The 21,919-nt window shown below is 40.9% G+C and overlaps 1 protein-coding gene across 2 annotated transcripts in view; it reads right to left on the reverse strand.

Annotated features, from left to right (window-relative positions):
- The window catches only part of pard3bb (par-3 family cell polarity regulator beta b), a 1,003,167-nt gene that overhangs the window by 54,229 nt on the left and 927,019 nt on the right, over nt 1-21,919 (reverse strand). For both annotated transcript variants that reach the window (XM_055638338.1, XM_055638337.1), the window contains exon 22: nt 9,857-9,933. In XM_055638338.1, the coding sequence (XP_055494313.1) occupies nt 9,857-9,933 (77 nt within the window). The remainder of the gene's footprint in view (nt 1-9,856; nt 9,934-21,919) is intronic.

Consider the following 21,919-nt stretch of genomic DNA (forward strand, 5'->3'; position numbering starts at 1 on the left):
CGATTGGAACAAAACGTGTTGCGCTCACTGCACAGGTGAACGGTGAGTGAGCTGCCCAAAAATCGTGGCGCTATCGCGTACCGCTTTTGCGCAAATGGAAAAACGGCGCAAACCAGATAACAAGATCAGAGTTTTAGTTATGTATAGATAAGTTCATAAGTGATAGGCCATTCAACCCATCGAGTTTACACCACCATTCAATCATGGCTGATCTATCTCTTTCTCCTAACCCCATTGTCCTGCCTTCTCCCCATGACCTCAGACACCGGTATTAATCAAGAATCTTTCTATCTCTGCCTTAAATATATCCACTGACTTTCGCCTCCACAGCCTTCTGTGGCAAAGAATTCCACTGATTCACCAACCTCTGTCAAAATAAATTCCTCTTCATCTCCTTCCTAAAAGAATATCCTTTAATACTTCAAAAATATTCAAGTGGAAGAGATGCAATGAGACCTGGGTGTCATGATACACCAGTTATTGAAAGTAGGCATGCAGGTGCAGCAGGTAGTTAAGAAAGCGAATGGTATGCTAGCATTCACAGCAAATGGATTTGAGTATAGGAGCACGGAGGTTCTACTTCAGTTGTACAGGGTCTTGGTGAGACCACACCTGGAGTATTGCGTACAGTTTTGATCTCCTTATCTGAGGAAAGACATTCTTGCCACAGAGGGAGTACAGAGAAGGTTCACCAGACTGATTCCTGGGATGTCAGGACTTTCATATGAAGAAAGACTGGATAGACTCGGCTTGTACTCGCTGGAATTTAGAAGATTGAGGGGGGATCTTATAGAAACTTACAAAATTCTTAAGGAGTTGGACAGGCTAGATGCAAAAAGATTGTGCCCGATGTTGGGGAAGTCCTGAACAAGGGGTCACAGTTTAAGGATAAGGGGGAAGTCTTTTAGGACCGAGATGAGAATTTTTTTTTTCCACACAGAGAGTGGTGAATCTGTGGAATTCTCTGCCACAGAAGGTAGTTGAGGCCAGTTCATTGGCTATATTTAAGAGGGAGTTAGATGTGGCCCTTGTGGCTAAAGGGATTAGGGGGTATGGAGAGAAGGCATGTACATGATACCGAGTTGGATGATCAGCCATGATCATATTGAATGGCGGTGCAGGCTCAAAGGGCCGAATGGCCTACTCCTGCACCTATTTTCTATGTTTCTATTCACTCACTCTGAATTACTATGGGATCCTCCAAAGTTCTAAAGAGGTCATTGATATGAAGGTTTCTACTTTCCCTTTTGCACCATGATGCGTTTGTTAAATTTCTACAGAGTATTCAATGGCAACTTCAAGAATCAACACTGGCACAGACAACAGTGTACCAAATGAACAGTAATATACACTCATACCGACAGTACCCACATTTACTGCTGCCTCAGATAAAGGGCTACAGTAGCTTTTCACTCTGACTACAGAATTGCACATCTCAAAATAATCTGAGTTTGCCACCCATGTTAGAAAAGCAATTTATTTTTAAATGTTTACTCCATAATAAACTCCCTATTTTGTCCAAATATGTTTTGGGATTAGGAAGACAGATAAACACAACTGGAAGCAGGAGCAGGATATTTGATCCCTTTCAGCATGAACATGGCTGACCTATTGTATCAACGCTCGCTCCACATTTCTTTATATCCTTAACGTTCAAAAATATATCAATAGCTGCCTTGAATTTAAAAAAAGGCTGGAGATATACAGGAGATCAGTTAGCATCAGTGAAGAGAAATAGACTTAGCTTTTCAGCTCTGCTCCAGCATTTTCTATCCCAAATATCCTCAGTGGTCAAGCCTCCACAGCCCTTTAGAGGAGAAAATTCCAGAGATCCACCACTCTTTGAACAACAAGATTCCTTCTCCTCTTAGTTACTGCTCTATCAATTACACTGTCAAACCCTGAAATAATATTTTTAAAGGCCTTGAACTCCAAACATTATAAACCCAGCCCGCTTAATCTCTTCTCATAGGACTAACCCAACCCACCGTGTGAATCAATCTGGTGAACTTTGCTGCACAATTTCTGCGCAAGTTGATCTTTCATAGATGGAAAGATAGGTTCTTTATCTTCCAGGGATGATTGCACCAGAACTCTACAGGACATCCCTGGGTAACAGACTGGTTCTGTTTTTATGGATGTCCATAATTTGAGTTTGTCCATATATTGGAAAAAACACAAAACACAGTCGATATGGTAACCATAGCCACATAGTAATGAAATAAATAGCATTAAAATAAATGTCTGGCAAGAAAGAATAATTACAGAAGTAGAAAGTTCTGCTGTTTATAGGAACAAACGTATGTACATCAGACTTTTGAGTTTAATAATATGATAGGAGCTTGTTAATATGTACAGGTGTCAGATGATCTTAGTCCAGGGACTGCCTGTATATCATTTCAGCGAGACAGCTTTATGCATACACTCAAAAAACAACAAACCAATTGCCTTCTCAAATGGTTGTACAAATATGTACATTAAAAGGGTTGCATACGAGGCATTTTCAAAACCTAATCTTAATTCATTCTCCACACGTCAACCAGTCTGAAAAATACAGGTGAAAGCATTTCCCTGTAAATTGAGGATTCAAATGCCACTCCATAGACCCAAATTACTAAGGAGAAGCTGGAACAACACAATTGTTGGTGCTTGCTGCCTGCTACATTAGTGGGTACATTTTGAAAATTACTTCATTGATTTTAAGGTAGACAAAAATGTTGGAGAAACTCAGTGGGTGAGGCAGCATCTATGTGTCTACTTCATTGGTTTTAAAGTCATTTGGGGTTCTACGGGACTTGTAAACACAGTACAGATGTAAAATCTCTTATCTTTAACCTCTGCCAGGAAAATAAATGCGAGAGCAGGAGCACGAACATGTGCAGCTGTGTACTTTGCTACTTATCTGTACTGAACCGGCAGCACACTGAGCCAACAGGTGTTTGTTTTAAACATTAAAAACACATTATTTTATTTGGGGGATATTTCGTGATTGAATTGTCAATATTGTTGATTCTGCCACCCACAGCACACATTTTTTTTCCAATTAAGAATTTGTCTTTAGTCTTTAAGGTTCAGCCACAACATCCTGAGATAAGCATTCCTCAATAACAGAGCTTAACATTACTTCTCCACAAATCCCATAAGCTCACTAACCCCATAAAAAACAAGCATACTTCATTTCCCCTACTCGGAACTCTTCAAATTTCTTTGGTAAACCTCCACAGTTTGAAACATCTGTTTTCTTGGTTTGTGCAAGAGATTATAATTCTCTTGGCCGTGCTGAAGGCGAAATTTACATCACCTTTCCTAGCAGTTTTTCCACTCCACCCTCCCAACAAGTAATAAAGGGACACAGCTCAGAGCACCTTTAAATAATGTAATCGGAAAGGGTATCCCATGACAAAGTTTAAACAGAGCAGATTTTCTTTTCCTTCTGCTTACTGGCTTTTGCTATTATGTTGCTTACTTTGTCACCAATGTCGACTGATCTTGAGAGGGTGCTGCCTAGGTGTGTAAAGTTGTTCACTAACAAAAGTCTCTGACCGGCCAAAGATATGAAAACTTGTTCGCTACTGAAAGCCTCCGACCATTCACAAAGATGTCCGATTCTGTGTATGAGGTGTTTGGTGCACGCTGAGATTCAAAGACTCTCTGAGAACTTCTCTGAAGAGTTGCCGCATTGACACACACCACAGCAAGCATTAGATTGTCGCGTTTGGCATCTCCGCATTAAAGGCAGTGCTCACTCATATGAGTAAGCTGGAAAGGAGGAAGCAAAAAGGAAAAGTGAATCTCAAAATTCAACAATGATGCTACAGTGGTCCCTACACCTCGGTCACCCATGCAAAAGGATTGTTCTCACCCCGATTGATCAAATCAGCCATCCATGCACACATCGCAACACCACAGACAAGCTGTCATGGTCTTACTTGTTAATGGGCCCAGCACATTGATGCAATCATATAGAATGCCCATCAATGCCTCTACTTTCTTTGTAGCTGGAGGAGATTCTGTATGATGACAAATATTCTCTCAAACTTCTACAGGTATATGGTGGAGAATATATTGACTGGTTGCATCACAGCCTGGTTCAGTGACTTGAGTGCTCTGGAATAAAGGAGATTACTAGAACTAGTCATTGCCTGGTCCATTTCGAGTACTGACCTCCCTACCATCAAAGGGATCTATAGGAGGTGCTACCTCAATAAGACAACCAGCATCAGACCCACAGCACCCTGGCCACACTGTCATTTCACACCTGTCATTGTGAAGAGGGTATAGTTGATGAAAACCATGACCAGCAGGATCAAGAATAGCTTCTTTCCAGCAAGCATCAGGCTTTTGAACACTATATAACACCAACTATGAACTTCTATGGATTGCCTTGTTTGCACTAAGGACCAGAATTTTTAGAACAAGTATTGGGATTATTTTTTGTTTATTATGTTATATATGTGTATGGTGTTTACAATCCTGTTATGCTGCTGCAAGTAAAAATTTAATTGTTCCGTTGTCAATACATGTCAAGAAAACACTCTTGACTCTTGAAAAATATATACTTACTGGCCGAATTGGGAATGATAGGAATAGGAAGCAAACATGCTCATCATATGACCCCGAGTGTGTAACATGTGTTGCGATGTTTACGGGGATGGCTTATTTAACCAATCAGGGCTAGAAAAACTGTTTCACACAGGTAACAGAGGTGTAGGGACACTGTAGCATCAATGGTTGTTGAATTTGTGATGCATTGGCGCATCATTCTGTAGAGCTATGGGAGCTGGGGACAATTAACCATCTTGTTCATTTTATTTACCTCTGAGCTTTGCAGTTGAGAAGATCCCATATTTTATCAATTCAGCCAGGATTTAAGGTTATTCAGTTATAAGGAGAGACTGAGTCTTCCCTGAAGCAGAGGCAGCTGAGGAGCACTTGTAGAGGTATATAAGATTATGAGGGGATATAGGCAGAGTAGATGGTAAAAATATCTTTCCCTTGTGGTGATGTCAAGAGGGCACAGATTTAAGACGAGGTGCATGACATTTTAAGGGAATTTGATGTGGAATTCTTTCACCCAGAGAGTTGTTGGAATCTGGATTATGGGCTGCCTAAAGTAGTGGTGGGAGCAAACCCTCCAATGACATCAGAAACATCTGGAGAAGTACTTGAATCCCAAGGCATATACAGCTATGGACCTAATGCAGGTAAATAGGATTAGTGTAGTTAGGCACAAGGGAACCACACGTCTGTTTCCTTGCAGTACAATTTTTAGTCTGTCAGCTGCTCCTATTCAATACTGAAGCCTGCTGAAGAGTGGGAGCACAGGGGAAGGTCACCATCACTTAGTAACATTCCTTCCCCCTCCTCCAGTCAGAAAGCTATTTGGCATTCCTTTTTTTTCTAAGTAGCAGGAACAAGTGAAAAAATTACCAGGTCTCTGGTGGAGATACTTATACCATCCATAGCCATGGGTGAAGTGCCTGAAAGCCGAGGGTAGCTAATAATGTGCCTCTGTTTAAGAAAGGTAGCAAGCAAAAGCCAGAGAACTACAGACCAGTGAGCCTCACACATGTGGTGGGTACGTTATTGGATTCTGAGAGATGGGATCTCCATGCTTTTGGATTGACAGGAACTGATTAGGGATAGTCAGCATGGTTTTATGTAAGGGAAATCTGATGAATGTCTCATGAATTTGAATGAGCTTTTTGAGGAGGCGAGCAAGAAAACTGACGAGGGTACACACAGTCAGGGTATTGAGTACAGGGGTTGGGATATCATGTTAGAGCCATATAACTTGTTGGTAGTAAGGCCACATTTGGAGTATTGTGTAATGTTCTGGTTGCACTGTTATAAACTTGAAAAGGTGAAAAAAATTACGAGGATATTATGGGTCTGGAGAGGTTTTTATAAAGGAAGCTGGTTAGGCTGGGTGTTTTTCTCCTCGAGTGTAGGAGGCTGAGAGATGACCTTTTAGAGGTTTACAAAAATCAGGAGGAGTGGAGGTAAGGTGAATAGCCACCGTGTTTTCCCTGGGGCAGGAAGCTAAAGGTCATAGATTTTAGGAGAGGTGGGAAACATTTAAAAAGGGGCCCGAGAAGTAACTTCATTCGCACAGAGGGTGGTGTGTATATGGAATGAGCTGCCTGAGGAAGTGGCAGAGGAGGAACTTGGATTGGTACATGAATAGGTAAGGTTTGGCAGGATATGGGCCAGTTACAGGCAAGTGGGAGTAGCTTGGTTAGGCCACTTGGAGGCACAGACAAGTTGGGCGAAAGGATCGGTGTCTGCGCTCTTTGACTCTATTGCTCGGCAATACATTGCTGATGGTTATACGATGTGGCACTAAGATGCGTAGGATGGTTGGCAGGAATTAAGATGCAGATCAGTCATTCGGTTGAATGGCTGAACACATTTGAGAGAGGTTGAATGGTCAATTCCTGTCCTCGTGGTCCATGTCCAATACAAACTAATGCATTTGACTCAAACAATGTGCAAATCCATTTTGCTTCATTGTGGAGGTGGGTGGGAGAGAAAGGAAGTGAATTAGGAAGGGCCAATAACACTAGATGAGTGGAGGACAGGGGATCAGAATACTTACGTGTCCGTGTGGCTGGCTACACATGGAAACCGAAGGCAGAATGGAAAATTATATTGTAACTAAATTCAGTTCTCAACTTGGCATCCACTCACAAACATTGCCACTAGAGAACACCAGGCAATACAAGTGTTGGCATTGAATGAATCCCCTCACCTTTGCTTTATTCCATGACAATGAGACAAGAGCAATGACTATTCTTGGCTTTGTTTATTCTTGAGGTCTGGTCCACTGATATCATTGACTGGGGACAGAAGACGTCATGTGTACATTCATGCCAAAGCCTCATGTCCAATGTACAAAGGCACACTGTGTCCAGATGATGTCTTGATTGAAAATAAGCTTCTGTGTTTTTTATTTAATTAAAAAAAAATCCCTATATTGAAACCTGTATTATGGAGCTCATCTTTCAAACCTGAGACCTTATCGCAAAATTTATTTTTCAAGTTACAAAATAAACACATCTTTCCTGTCTTCTAATATTTGCTGGAACAAGTTTGTGAGAGCACATTTATACTGATCAATGTGAGAGATTGCTGGCAGGGTAATGAAACACATTCTTTCCTGAAGTGTGTGATAGCATCAAGCAATCCCAGGACAGAGATTCACAGTTTATGTAAAATTCATCACTCCCTCTTTACTGTCCCTTTACTGCAGCATTGCCCAGCCACAAGGGTCATAGTCTGTAGTGTTTTAGTTTAATACTCTCACATCAGGCAAGTCTTAACAATCTCCCTGAAGGAAGCTGCCCGATTAGCTTCACACCAGGGCTTGTTTGAGGTTCTGCGCTGAGATCAATGAGGCATTCAAGTTAACACTGCGTAAACCCTTGGGAGACAAGACAGGTATTGAAGAAAAATGGCTCACTAGCTGGTCAGTCTGTGGACAAGCTCCCACGACGGATTTTGTGCTTCCTGCTCCCATTAGCAAAAAGCACAAAATTCTAATCCACTGTGCCTTCCAGAGGTCCCTTCCTTTGTAATGTTATAAACAAAAGAAAACTTTTTTTTTTTTTTTGGTCTCTGCCTGGATTGATTACTATTGGAGTGATCAATAGGCTTTTAAAATTCCTTATAGTATGATGTTATGCTGAGAGTCAGTTGTGTGGTATTGGCCTATTTACCGGTTCAGCTGTTTTTAATCTCGGGAAGACAGGAGGAAGAGCGGAGATAAAAAAGGCTGGAGAAGCTGGAATCTGAAGTGAAAACCAAACTGCTGGAGGAACTTAATGGGTCAAGGAAGCATCCGCGGAGGGAAATGGCCAGTTTACATTTCCAGTTGAAACCATTTATAGAAGATGGAGTATAGAACAGTTCAGCATGGGTATAGGCCGTTCAGCCCAGAATATCGGTGCCGAATACAATGCCAAGTTAAATGAATCTCCACTGCTGCATATGATCTATATCCTTCCATTCCCTGCATTGCCATATGCCTAATCCAAAAGCCTCATAAATGCGACTATCCTATCTGCACGCTCCAGGCACTCAGCAGACAGTAAATAAATAAAATTGTCCTGCTCTTCTTCATTAAACTTCCCCTCCCTTATCTTAAAGCTATACCCTCCAGTATTTGATATTTCCATCTTGGAAAAGAAGATTCTGACCATCTAAAATTTGCCTCTCACATTTTTATATACTTTCATCAGGTTTCCCCTCAGCCTGCATCGCTTCAGAGAAAACAATCCAAGTTTGTCTAATCTTTCCTCATGGCTAATACCCTGTAATCCAGGCAGCATTCTGGTAAACCTCCTCTGTTCACTTGCCTTCTCCCCATATCCCTTGATTCCACTAGCCCCTAGAGCTCTATCTAACTCTCTCTTAAATCCATCAGTGATTTGGCCTCCACTGCCGTCTGTGGCAGGGAATTCCATAAATTCACAACTCTCTGGGTGAAAAAGGTTTTTCTCATCTCAGTCTTAAATGGCTTCCCCTTTATTCTAAGACTGTGGCCCCCTGGTTCTGGACTCGCCCAACATTAGGAACATTTTTAAATGCAATGCCTCAACTGGTGAAGGCAAGCATACCATACACCTCTGGAATGGACCCGAAACACTGACTGTCCAAGAAAGATATACAAAGGTTCTGAAAGAACATGCTTTCCGATTTCTATGGATGTGTTCAAAGCTGGTTGACAGAGATATTGCACCATAACTGAAATGCTGTAATATTATATTTTGCACTTTGCACTACCTGTTGTACTCGTCGATGGCTTGATGCATGTATACGCCATGCATGTGTATGTGCATAGTATGATTTGACTGGATAGTATCAAAAAAGTTTTGCACTGTATCTTTGTACATGTAACTAAAGAAAAAAATACAATACAGTAAGGTAGACAGTTTATGCACAGCAAGCTCCTGTAAACACAAATATGACCGTCCAGGTAACCTCCATTATAGATAGTGAATATTCAGAACTCAAATGGGAACTCTCTTGCTCCTTTTAAAATAGTACCACATCTTCGAGAAGGCAGGTAGCAGCTTAACAGATTTTGTGTCTACATTTATGCACAAATATCTGAAGTAGGACTTGAACTCATATTGTTCCAACCCATGAAACCAGAGCTCTACAAAACAGTGAAAAAAGTTACCTGTCATATTCCTTGACAACCTTCTTCTTTGATCTATAACAATCCAAATTCACACAGATTGGCATAATGAATCCTTTGTAAATTATTTTTTTAGTGTAACAAAGAACGCTTGGTTAAATGTTTTTTCCAAAACATGGGTTTGATGTGATTTACCATGATTAATTTCTTAGCTGCAAACATATTGATCACGTTTAGTTGTCACAGTTAATTATGAGATCAGATTTCATGGTTTATTGGAACAATGGGCAGACAAAGCAAATACCAAAATGTCTTCAGGTGAGTTTGATATGTTGAGGAATTTTCTCAGACTGCAGAGCCGTGCAAGGGCAACTCATGGTACCCACTAACAGCTGGATGAAGTAACATTTATGAAAAACATAAGGACTTTAAATACAGGCGGAGATAACTGTCCTTTCCTGCCGGGCTCCTTGGAGTAGAATATTAAAGAAAGCAACAAAATCAGGAAAATATCATGCAAAATGAGGTCACCAGAGTTTTGATGTATTTTGCAGACTCGATGTGTTAAATGAACAGTAAATGGTGGGTTGGTGCCTACTGTATCCTTAATAGGCTCAATGGATCAAATGCCCAATCGTATATTATTTTTTCGGTGTCATTTACTCTGGATTTCCTCAACTAAAGGGACAATGCTACTGGTCAAAGTTCCCTTACCTTGGCAGAGTGGTGTACTGGTGTTCTAGTTCTTCAAATCTAGGGCGACCATTTGGTCCTTTAACAGGAAGCTGTACCTGTAAACAAATTTATTGAATGTTAATGACATTTCAAGGATGGTGTTTAGACACAGCCACAAACATGTAAAATGAATATCCTAGCAAACAAATTAATCACCTTACCAATTTAACCTAATTACCTAATAAATTCCATTGACTAATCTAAGCAGCCAAGGCATCAATTAAATCTTAACCAAATCCAGTTAACCGTTTCAAGTTGCTTATCTTAGAAACTAATCAACCAAATTAGCTCATCAACCATCAGATCACTCAACTCAGTCATCCTCTGAATAAACTATGTCTATATGAGTCAGCTATTTATTCTACCATTGGTACCACTATAGCAACCAAGCCCAACTTAATACAAGAAACATGGGTTGAATTATGTTCGACCAGATGATCTTTACCAGAGAGTTGTGAGTCAATGGAATAATTTGCCAATGGATGTATTGTGATTTGATCCTCTGTACAAATTCAAGATGAATTAGAAGCAATTATTTTATAAAGGAAACTCATTTTAATAGACCCCTTGATAATGGATTGGGGATATGGTACCACAGCATGGTACCATATGCCACCCCCCAGCATGCACTGCCTCCCCAGACGCTCCAAGCCCCGGCATCTGTGCCACCCCCAACTCACAAAGTGCACCTGTGCGACCTTCTTTACTCACTGCATAGTCCAGTGGACACTGCTGTTATTGCAGCTCACATTGTAGGGACAGCACTTTCTTCAAGCTATCGCTGCTGACAGGCTGCCCTTGGTCACTGTGGGGCTCTCAACCCTCCCATCTGCTATTGCTTCTTCCTGTCGGCCATCGCTTTGTCTGCTCCCTGCTCGAACACCACTGCCTCCTCATTCTCCCGTCACTCTGTCCACTTGGCCTCTCCCTCCCCCCACCCACAACCACTGTCTCCTACTCCTTCTCCCCCAGAGTCGCCAACATACCCGACCTTGGAGGTGAGAGGGGAGGGAGCCCCATGGTGACTGAGTGCATATTTTCATTGGCAGCTGTCTGAAAAAAGAGAGATTGGGCAGGGGCTACAACATTAGTTGCAACAGTCGCGTCAACCAGTGAAGAAGCTCAGTGCAGACCGGCAGCATCCGTGCTTAGTTTTAAAGCGAAACAACACAAAGTGCTGGAGTAAATTCAGCAGACTGAATGAATCTCAAGAAGGTTCCCGATGTCATCTATCCATGTTCTCCAGAGATGCTCTCTGACCCACTGAGTTACTCCAACACCATGTGTCCCTATGTATGTGTATTAACCATCATCTGCAGTCCTTTGTTTCAACTACCTTATAATACCTTACTCTGTTACAATGGACAATCGGCAATAATGGACACCATTCTCCCCTCCCCCATATGATTTGTTATAACGAGGGTGTACAAAGCAAGTGATTTTATAGAAAGCACTTCTTCCAGAACAAGGGGTCACAGTTTAAGGATAAGGAGGGTAGAGAACATGGCTGAAATGCATCTTAATCTACCTTGGGCTTTAAAGCTTTAACACCTTGTCTAACATTTATCTTCATCTGAAAATTTAATTTGACCCAAAGTTGTTATATTTATCCACTTTCAATTATCTATAAACTTGAAAAAATACAAAATGGACCACCACCAAACCGTAATACAGGTACCTGTACCAGCAGTCTCATCTCAATGGAATTTTAAAAAGCCTATGTCAGAAGTTTTGTTGTTTTTTCCATTTCTGACTGGAGGTCCCCTGGTACACTCACTCTAAATGAGGAGTTAGTAATGAGAAGGAAAGTATGTTCAGATAACCCACAAACAGCTTGAAACTTTTATTACCAACTGAGAGATCAAAGATCTGCACAAACATCACATTCTGTCAGCATGCACAGTGTTTTTTTTGGAATATAAAGCAGAGGATTCTTGATGGTTGGGAAAATAGGCTTTATGTGTCAAGCAGTTCTTGAGTTAATGCTATAATAAAATTCATCAAATGCACAACACTGCAGAAAAAATATATTGGCAAGAATGTATAACCTTTCAAGAACAAAGTTGAGGCTTTAGACTGAAGATCCAGATGGATAGATTTGATTATTGTATTAGCAGTTTAACAAGAAGTGGACTGGTTTTAGTTGACTTTATTGATTTTAATATGAAAACTTAATACGAATCATGAATTATGAAATGACTGTGCCACTGACATAATTTTAAATATGTAAAAGATGGTTTGATTGTTTTGAATTATCATAATATATTTACTAAAATAGATGCATCTTGATTTTGATGGAAAAATTAGGTAACTACTTATCCATTTAACTATATACTTAAATAAGCAGGCAGATGAAGATGCAGTCCTAATAAGTGCAAATTGGATTAGTGTAAATTAGCTAAAAGGTCAGCATGGATGTGATGGTCTAAAGGCCCTGTTTCTATGCTGTCCAACGCTATGGTAATATTGTATACAGTCATATTTAAAGGTTGGCAGTTAAATTAATTGTGAATGGAAATATACTCTATAAATCTGGAAGAATCAGTCAAGATGGTTCTTCAATGGCTATTTTAGTTCCTATTCTATTTCATTAACATGGCACAATACAACAAAGTTTACTTCAAAATGTTTGACATTTTTGTAAATAAAAAATAAATTGATTAATAATAGTGGCAGTACTTTAGAGGCAATTATATAATTCCTGTATTCTCTTGCTCCAATTTGCTTGCACAGCCACAGTATATTTGGTCTCTTGCATAACAACTTTTATTAACGTTGTGCTATTATAGCTATAGAGATAGAGAGTTCTGGATAGAGATAGATCAGACTAGGAGCGTGGGAGACAGAGGGAGTAATCTTATAGAGGTGTATACAATCAGGACGGGCATAGATAGGGTGAATGCACACACCAAGGTGGTATGGAGTAGGGAGAAAGAGTCCTTTGTGATCTCAAAATACCCCAAAGGGCTTTACAACCATTGAAGGTGTTTTGAGTGGGATAATGGGCTATTTTCAATTATATTTCAACAAAACAGCATCATATAATTATATACATATAGACATAGAAACTGCAGATGTTGGAATCTTGAACAAACACAAAGCTCTTGAGGAACACAGCAGGTCGTGCAGCATCTGTGTAGGGACTAAACATAACGTTTCGGTTCTGGACCCTTCTTCAGATTCTGATCTCGGAGTCTGTGTGGAGTTTGCACATTCTGCTTATGACCACGTGAAATTCCTCAAATGCATCAATTTCAGTCCACACCACAAAAATGTGTGGATTGGTATATTAATTAAGAGACACACAACATTGCAGATGCTGGAATGTTGAGCAAATCACAAAATGTTTGAGGAACTCAGCGGGTCAGGCAGCTGGACTGAAGACACAGTCTGAACGGTCCCGACAAGAAATGCTGTCTGACTATACCTTCCACAAATGCAGCCTAACCCGCTGAGTTAATATCATCATCAGTTTTCTAGAGCACACAACTAGAGCTTTTCACTGTACCTCAGTACATGTGACAATAAACAAAACTGAACTAAACTGAACTGATTGTAGGGGTACGTATGTCAGAAATATATGTGGGGAATGTTTTAGGATCTTCTGAGCATACTTTTGAGAACTGACAGGGCTTTAGAAGAAGCCTGAGAAACGTTATTTCTGAAATTTATGCAACCAGCCATCATCAGTAGGGACAAAGTGCCAAGAAAACGATATTTCCCTCTATCTGTCACCCATTCTATTAAGTAATTAACTTGCTAAATGGATTTGTTTCAATTCTTGCACAGATATTTTCAGAATATTATTTTAAGACATAAATTTGATGTGGCCTCGAAGCTTCATGCTTCTTTTTATTCAGTGTGAGGGGAAAATTTGACAATATGTTATGAGTGGTACAAAATAATTTGAGAGATAGAGTTTGTGAATTTGAATTGTTTAGCCACTTTACTGTCAGTCAGGGGATCATTTGTCAGCGCGAGACACAAATATTTGCACTGATATATTTTATATCCACGGTGGCAAATAAGCAGTTTCCAGTGCACCTGCAAGTATGCAGTCTCACGCATGAATGCAAGTATTCCAGCAATGGGATCAGGCACTTTGCCAGGAACAGGTGGGTATCTGTGCAATGCACATAATCTTTAGTCAATAAAAGGTAGGCATGCAGAGAAATGGTGAGCATCTGCCTTATGCTGTGCATAATGAGGGTGCTGCCAAATTGCTATTGTCTGGTACTGTAATCACGGCATGGTGGAGAAATGATGATATGTGTTTAACTTGAAATGATGTGCAACTTAATACTTGATGCTCTTGGCTGTCTAGGTGATGAGTCTTGCAAGGTTAGAGTCATAGAGTTGTACAGCACAGGCCCTTCAGATCAACTTGTGCACGCAAACCAAGATGTCAACCTGAACTAATATGCCTTAGATTGACTCATATCCCTCTAAACCTTTCCTATCCATGTACCTGATGGAGTCATATAGTTATTGAAAGACTCATAGAGTTAGTTGTTGCGGAATAGGCATCTCTCGATGAGGAGGAGATCTTTCCACTCTTCTTAAGTCAGGTGACTGAAATGCTGTCACTATGTTCAACTTTCTCTTTTAAATTCCAGCTATGAATGGTATCTTCAGTAAAACTGTTTCTCTTTCCATAATTGCTGTCACAGAAAAATGTACATTGGTTCACCACATTAGCACTGACCATCAATGACATGAATCCCACACTGATCCTATTTTATTCTCCCCATATGAAGGGTGGCACAGTGGCACATCTGGTAGAGCTGCTGCCTCATGGCATTAGACACCTGGGTTTGATCCTGACCTCAGATGCTGTCTGTGCACAGTTTGCACGTTGATTGCATGAGTTTCCTCCCATATCCCAAAGACAGTTCAGTTCAGCTTAGTTTATTGCCACGAGTACTGAGGTACAGTGAAAAGCTTTTGTTGCGCGCCAACCAGTCAGCAGAAAGACAATACATGATTACAATCGAAGATAGACACAAAATGCTGGAGTAACTCAGCGGGCCAGGCAGCATCTCTGGAGAGAAACAATGGATGATGTTTCGGGTCGTGACCGTTCTTCAGTCTGAAGAAGGGTCTCGACCCGAAACGTCATCCGTTCCTTCTCTCCAGAGATGCTGCATCCCGCTGAGTTACTACAGCATTTTGTGTCTATCTTTGGTTTCATCCAACATCTGCAGTTCCATCCTACACATGATTACATTCGATCCATTTACAGTGTATAGATACATAATATGGGAATAGCATTAAGTGCAAAGTAAAGCCAGCAAAGTCCGATCAAGTCCGAAGGTCACCAAAGAGGTAGATAGTAGTTCAGGACTGCTCTCTGGTTGTGGTAGAATGATTCAGTTGCCTGATAACAACTGGGAAGAAACTGCAGGTTTGTTGGTTAATTGACCTCTGTAAATTGCCCCTAGTTTGTTGGGAAAGTAACATTGAACTCGTGTGAAGGGTTATCGATGGTCGGTGTGTTTCCTTGCTATATCTCTAAACTAAACAAAACATTCTCATCCACTCTCCCCAGGTTCTGCCATTCACTCGCACACTAGGGGCAATTTACAGTGGCCCATTAATCTGCTGACCTGCGCATCTTTGGGATGTGGAAGAAAACCAGAGCACAGGGAGAACGTGCAAACAATGCACACACACAACACTGAAGACAGGGATTGACCTGGGAGGCAGGAGCTGAGAGGCAACTTTGGCTGCACCACTGAGGCTTTCCAGCAGTTTCTTTTTTTGCGTCATTATACATACACAAAGGTGAGCTGGAAGATATGCCTGTGTATTAGGGGGTTTAAGTGGCAGGGAAAGCATTCCTCAACAGAGATTAGGACGTAGAATGCAAGGCAAGGAGGAGATTTTCTGAGGGACCCACAAACCTGTCTATATCGACAGGTGTAGAGAGTCCAAAACTTCAAGTTCCTGGGCATGCATATTTCTGAAGATCTTTTCTGGATGCAGTCCCACTGATGCAATTATAAAGAAAGACCATCAACGCCTCCACTTCCTGAGAAGGTTGCAGAGATTCAGTATGTCAGAGTGGACTCTCCAGAACGTCTGTCTACAGACGAGAGCATATTGACTGGTTGCATCACGGCTTGGTTCGGCAACTTGAATGCCCAGCAAAGATAAAGACAGACAGCTAAAAGTGGTGAACACTGCCCAGTCCATCGTGGGCTCTGACCTCCTCACCATCGAAGGGATCCACAGGAGTTGCTGCCTCAAAACGACAGCCAGCATCATCAGAGACCTACACCATCATGGCCACACACTCATTTCACTCCTGCATCAGGAAGAAGATATAGGAGCCTGAAAACTGTAACTTCCTGCAACCATCAGGCTATTAAACACTACAACCTCCAAATAAGCTCTGATCTGCATAGACTTGGGGGCATAGGTTTTGTCTTTTTCCACTGTAATTGGGTTTTTTTTTTGTGGATGTGTGTGTATAAATATATATATGCACTGAACATTTATTTCCTTGTTTATTATATTTTTTACCGAGTACTATGTTTACACATTCTTTTATGCTGCAGCAAGTAAGAATTTTAATGTTCTGTCTGGAACATATGACAATAAAACACCCTTGACTTGAAGAAGTGTGAGGTAGTTAAAATGAGTGAATTGTGAATAAGATTATGTAAAAGATATGCAAATCACTCTTGCTTTTTGTATGACCGTAGGGTCGAGGAGAATGTGCTTTTGTCACAATTGTTCAAGAAATAAAGATCTTATCCAGGAGTAATTTCTGTAAAAGAATTTGATAGATTCTCTTGAATCTTTATTTGTTTGGTAAAAGATTTCAACATCTAGTTTTCTTTAGTCATGTAAATGATTTATAGTTCCTGTCTCAGGTTTGAATATTGGATTCTGAATTGAAGTAGCAAGACACTTAAAAGCAATCTTGATCGAAAGCTATATGTTGTTTACGTATTTATCATTGTATCACCAAGATATTGAATATGACACAAAGATGATTGTGGAGGAGATCGAGCTGAACAATATTATATTGCTATACTTGGTGTGAAATTGGGCTTGAAAAGTTAGTTCAAGTGCAGATAGCATTAAAATTTATGTTTTAAGAATTTCTGATTGGGATTGAATGACTCAGGCAGTTAGGATTCTTATGCCATCTCAGGACCCGGAGAAATGGAATAGAAACAAGTCATCCTTGACCCTGACAGATTGCCTAAGCAGAGGTTAGCACAAGATTTCTGGCTACGATTGAGCTTTTGTAAGTGCATTAGACCACAGAGATGAATGGGAATGGCCAACCCAGTTTCAAAGTCAGTGCAAACCCACAACATTAGGCTCCACTGATCCAACAGTTGCCATCGATTGATCAGTATGGCAAATGGAAAATTCAACTTTGCTGTTTTGCTGTTGAAGCAATGCAGGATATGTTTACTCTGCAACCTATCTGCACTTTAAAATTATACCTGAGATGCTAATGTCAATGCAACTGCATTAAAATAACATTTCCTAACCTATGACAATCACGCAGGCAAAACAGAAATTCTAATTTTTTTTAAATGGTGTTAAAGTCAACGTTTTTTTTATCTTGCGGTAGATCCACCTGCCTATCTGTGCACATTGAGAACAAAATCTAACGTACAAATTACCATGACTAATTTATCTGACCAACATTCAATCTTGGATGGGCATCCATTTCCTCCATGAGAGCCTACATTCAAATTCCGTTTCCCAACACATATTCCATATCCCTCCCAACATCTGCCCCAGAATACACCCGTCAATTAATTTCTACTCTTCCATTCAGATCTCAGCTGAGCCAAGGACACACTAGTACAGTTACCTAGTATTCTGGTTGTTAATTTGTTGTGTGAATGATTATTATATATTTATCTGTGTATTATCGTGTTAAACGGTCTTTTAAGGGCCAGTTCCACTTTCACGACCTAATTCACAACCTTTTTTACTCGTGGACATTTTTCATCATGGTAGAAAAAACTCCCCGACCTACTTGATGCCATGAGTACCTACGACTAGCATCACGGCCTGCTACGACCTACCTATTACCTCCTACGACCTCCTACGACCTCGTGAAGACCATGCTGCGAGTATGATTCAAGGGCAAACTCGGCAGAGGTCGTGAATTAGGTCATGAAAGTGGGACTGGCCCTTTAAGATGCAGCAACTAAGGATTCCATTGTTCCTTTGTTGGAACATGTGGCAATTTTTTCTGGAACTAATGCTTGTACATTTCTCCCTTAAACCCCTCTTTTACCTATCAATCATTCTCTCATCTTTAAATGCTATTTGATCAATGTGACTGTTATGAAAGCAGAAATGTATCCTATTGCAATCTGTAAAGTCCCTCAATCTACAGTTACAGATGCCGGGTCATTAACTAATAAGGAAAATTAGGTGCCAATCTAGCAAAGGTTGTAGCCCAGTACTATCTGCATGCTATCAGCAAATATAGCATACAGTAGACAAAGCTAAGCAGTCCCACAAATAAACCAGACAAAGATTCTGCAATCACACCACCTCTCATTGTTCATTGTGAACAATACTGGACAGTTAAATACCTGGCAGTGGGAGGCAGCAGGGTCCATGAGAGTGATAACGTCAAGGCAGAAAGCTTGTAACTAGTTCAGCCAGAGGTGCGATGTGGGTGATCCATCTCGGCTCTCCTCTGAAAATCCTGCCAACTTAGAAGCCAGTCTCATTCACTCCCTTTGTAGTTAAGATATGGCTGAGAGCTCTGGATGGTAGCAAAGGCTGTGGGACCAGACAGCATCCCAACTGAAGTACTGGAGACATGATCTCCAGAACCAGCTGTGCCTCTAATCAAGCCGTTTCAACACTGGCATCTACCCAACAACGTGGAAGATTGCCCAGGAATGTTCTGACTACAATAAACAACAAATGCAATTCAGCTCATTACCATCTAACCTGTCCACTCTCAAGCATTAACAAAGTAATGAACTGTGTTGCCAACAGTGAAATGAAGCAGGAACTTACTGAACAGTAAACTGCTCACAGATGCTTGGTTTGGTTTTTGCCAGGACCAAGGCTCTAAACTTCACCACAGCCTTGGTCTAAACTTAGACTGAGGAGCTGGATTCCAGAGGTGAGGTGAAAGTGAATGGCCTCATTATCACGGCACTGTTTGTCCAAAGACAGCACTCATGTGGTTGGATTCAGACCTCTCTCAAAGGAAGATGATAGTGGTCGCCAGGTTAATTGGCCCAGTCCCAGAACTGCAGTCCAGGGATTCCTCAGGCTAGTAGCCTTGGTCCATCATCTTTCGTTGGAAATGAGAAAGTTTACTGATGATACAAATGTCCAATTCATTTTACAATTCCTCAGAAAATACAGCCGCCCATGTTTCCATACAGTAGAGTCAAGTCGATAAAGTATCATTTAATCGTCAGACATTCGCATATAGGCTGATAACTGGCAGGGCATACTTGTGCTACAGAAGTGCCAACAATTACCTTCTCAAAGAAGAGAGAATACAAACACCTACTGCGGACATTTAATGACATTAGCATTGAGGAGATCCCCACCATCAATATTCTGAGGAGCTCCCATTGATAAGTAGCTCCACTGGACAAGCCAGAAAGACCATGGGTACAAGGGCAGGTCATAGGCTGGGTCTATTGCTGTGAGCGACTCATTCTAAACCCTAGATAGACACAAAAAGCTGGAGTAACTCAGCGGGACAGGCAGCATCTCTGGAGAGAATGAATGTGTGACGATTTGGGTCAAGACCCTGTCTGAAGAAGGGTCTCGTCCCAAAACATCACCCATTCCTTCTCTCCAGAGATGCTGCCTGTCCCGCTGAGTTACTCCAGCTTTTTGTGTCTATCTTCGGTTTAAACCAGCATCTGCAGTTCTTTCTTAGACACTCATTCCAAACCCTGTCCATCATCCGTGAGACACAAGTCAGGGGCATGTGGAATGCACTTCATTTACTTAGATAAATACAGCTCCAGCAATAATGGAAAAATACTGAGCACAATTCAGGGTAAAGAAGCCTGCTTGACTGGCTCTTCATCCATCTGTATCAAGATGCAGTGTGTGCTATGCACTTGCAACTACTTGCCTAAGAAGTCCAACAGCATGTGCTGAATGCATGGGTAGTACCACCAAGAAAACAAGAGCAGCAGGCTCATGATAACATTACCACCTCCAGGTCTCCCTCCAACATCAACCCGAGTTGGGAACATATTGCTGTTCCTTCATCATTGTCGGCTCTAATGCTTGGAAGTCATCAGCTATATGGGAGTACCTTCACTGAAAGGAGTGGAAAGAAGGCAGCTCACCTTTTCGGGGACAATCAGAGATGGGGAATAAATATTGGCCTTGCCAGTAATGCCAGGTGCTGAAAAATGAATAAATAACAAAGGATTTTGATTATCCTTTGCTTGGGCTGACATTCAATTTTTGTTCATTATACCTCTGGAATACATCTGGAGTTGATTTTACATTTAAAAGGTGCCATAAAACAACAGCAACAGAGATTTGGGTCAGAAGGCATGCCCAGCAACATCACAGGGTTGCACAATGGCAGAACTGGAAAGTGCAAATAAGTCCAAGTTGTAGTTGCTGATAACTATCAGGATAAAGCTCTCTCAAAATAAGATAAGTATAGAATCATTCAGAACTGAAAGAGTTAATGGTTTAGTCTCACACTAATGTTCTTCCAACATAGTTCTGGAACTGTTTCTTTCAATTACTGGTCTGATTCCCTTTGGAAAAATAACAGTAAATTTGCTTCCACAGGCAGAGTATTACAGCCTAAAACACTTTGTTACATGAAAATGAACAGCGCTCCCACCAGATTATTTTTATCTTAAATCTGTGTTCTCTGATTGGCGAACAGAAATTGCTTTATTTACTAACTCTATGGACCCTTAATAATTTTAAATGTCTTTACTAAAATGCCCCTACCATTCATTGCTTTCCCTATCCTTCCACATGATTAAAAACAGGGGCTAATGCAATTGCTTTAAAAAAATGGCTTCACAAGAGACTGCAGATGCTGGAATATTGAGAAAAAGATAAAGCGCTGGAGGAACTTAGCAGCCAGTCATCATCTGTGGAAGGAAAAGCACAGATGACATTTCGGGTCGGGGCCCTTCTTCAGACAGATGATGGGACTCGACCCAAAATGTCTCGCCTCCCGATACTACACACATAATCAACTGCAAACATACAACGTACAAATCAGCAGTTTGCTGGAATATTTTCTTGGATGAGTATGATTGCAATATCAAGACAATACTGACCACAGATAGAGGGATCTTAAGCAGTAAACAAACTGTTGGAGGAGCTCAGTGAGTTAGGCAGCATTTGTGGTGGGGAATGGACAGACAATGTCCTAATCCATCGGCCAATCAATCCCATCTATCACTTACCTGCTCTTGCCACAACCCTTTATTTCACCCTTCTAGCAGCTATTTTCTCTCTGGGCCATCAGTCTGAAGAATGTTTCCAACCAAAAGGACTCCAACCTGTCCATTTTTCTCCACAGATGCTGCCTGATCACTGAGTTACTCCAGCAGTTTGTTGATTGTAATATTGCTTGGAAAAACCTCTTTACATTTAGGAACCAGTCTTACATGAGGAATAGAGAAATAGGGAAGGGGTCAGGCCATTTGGCCTATTGAGTCTATTCTACCATTCAATACCATATTCTCTATCTCAATACCATATTCTTGTTTTATACCCATGACGACTTTGGTGTCATTAAATCTATCTGCCCCAAATATATTCAGTGAGAAAGTGAGGTGTAATTAAAAACAGAATTCTGGAAACGCCAGGTGGTCAGACAGTGTCCGTGAAAAGTGAAACATGAAATAGATTCAGTTTGGAGACCCCCCCTTAGAACTGGGGTGACGAGTATCTTCAGTATAAAGTACAGCTACCACTGCTCGATACCATGGTCACAGAATCGGAAATGGATAGATCTGGAGGATCAGCATGCTTATTTGAAAATTATTTTAGGAATGCTCTATCATCCCAAAATTGAAATCTTAGGTCAGA

The sequence above is a fragment of the Leucoraja erinacea genome, chromosome 7, assembly GCF_028641065.1.
Source record: "Leucoraja erinacea ecotype New England chromosome 7, Leri_hhj_1, whole genome shotgun sequence".
In the NCBI taxonomy this organism is placed as follows: Eukaryota; Metazoa; Chordata; class Chondrichthyes; order Rajiformes; family Rajidae; genus Leucoraja; species Leucoraja erinaceus.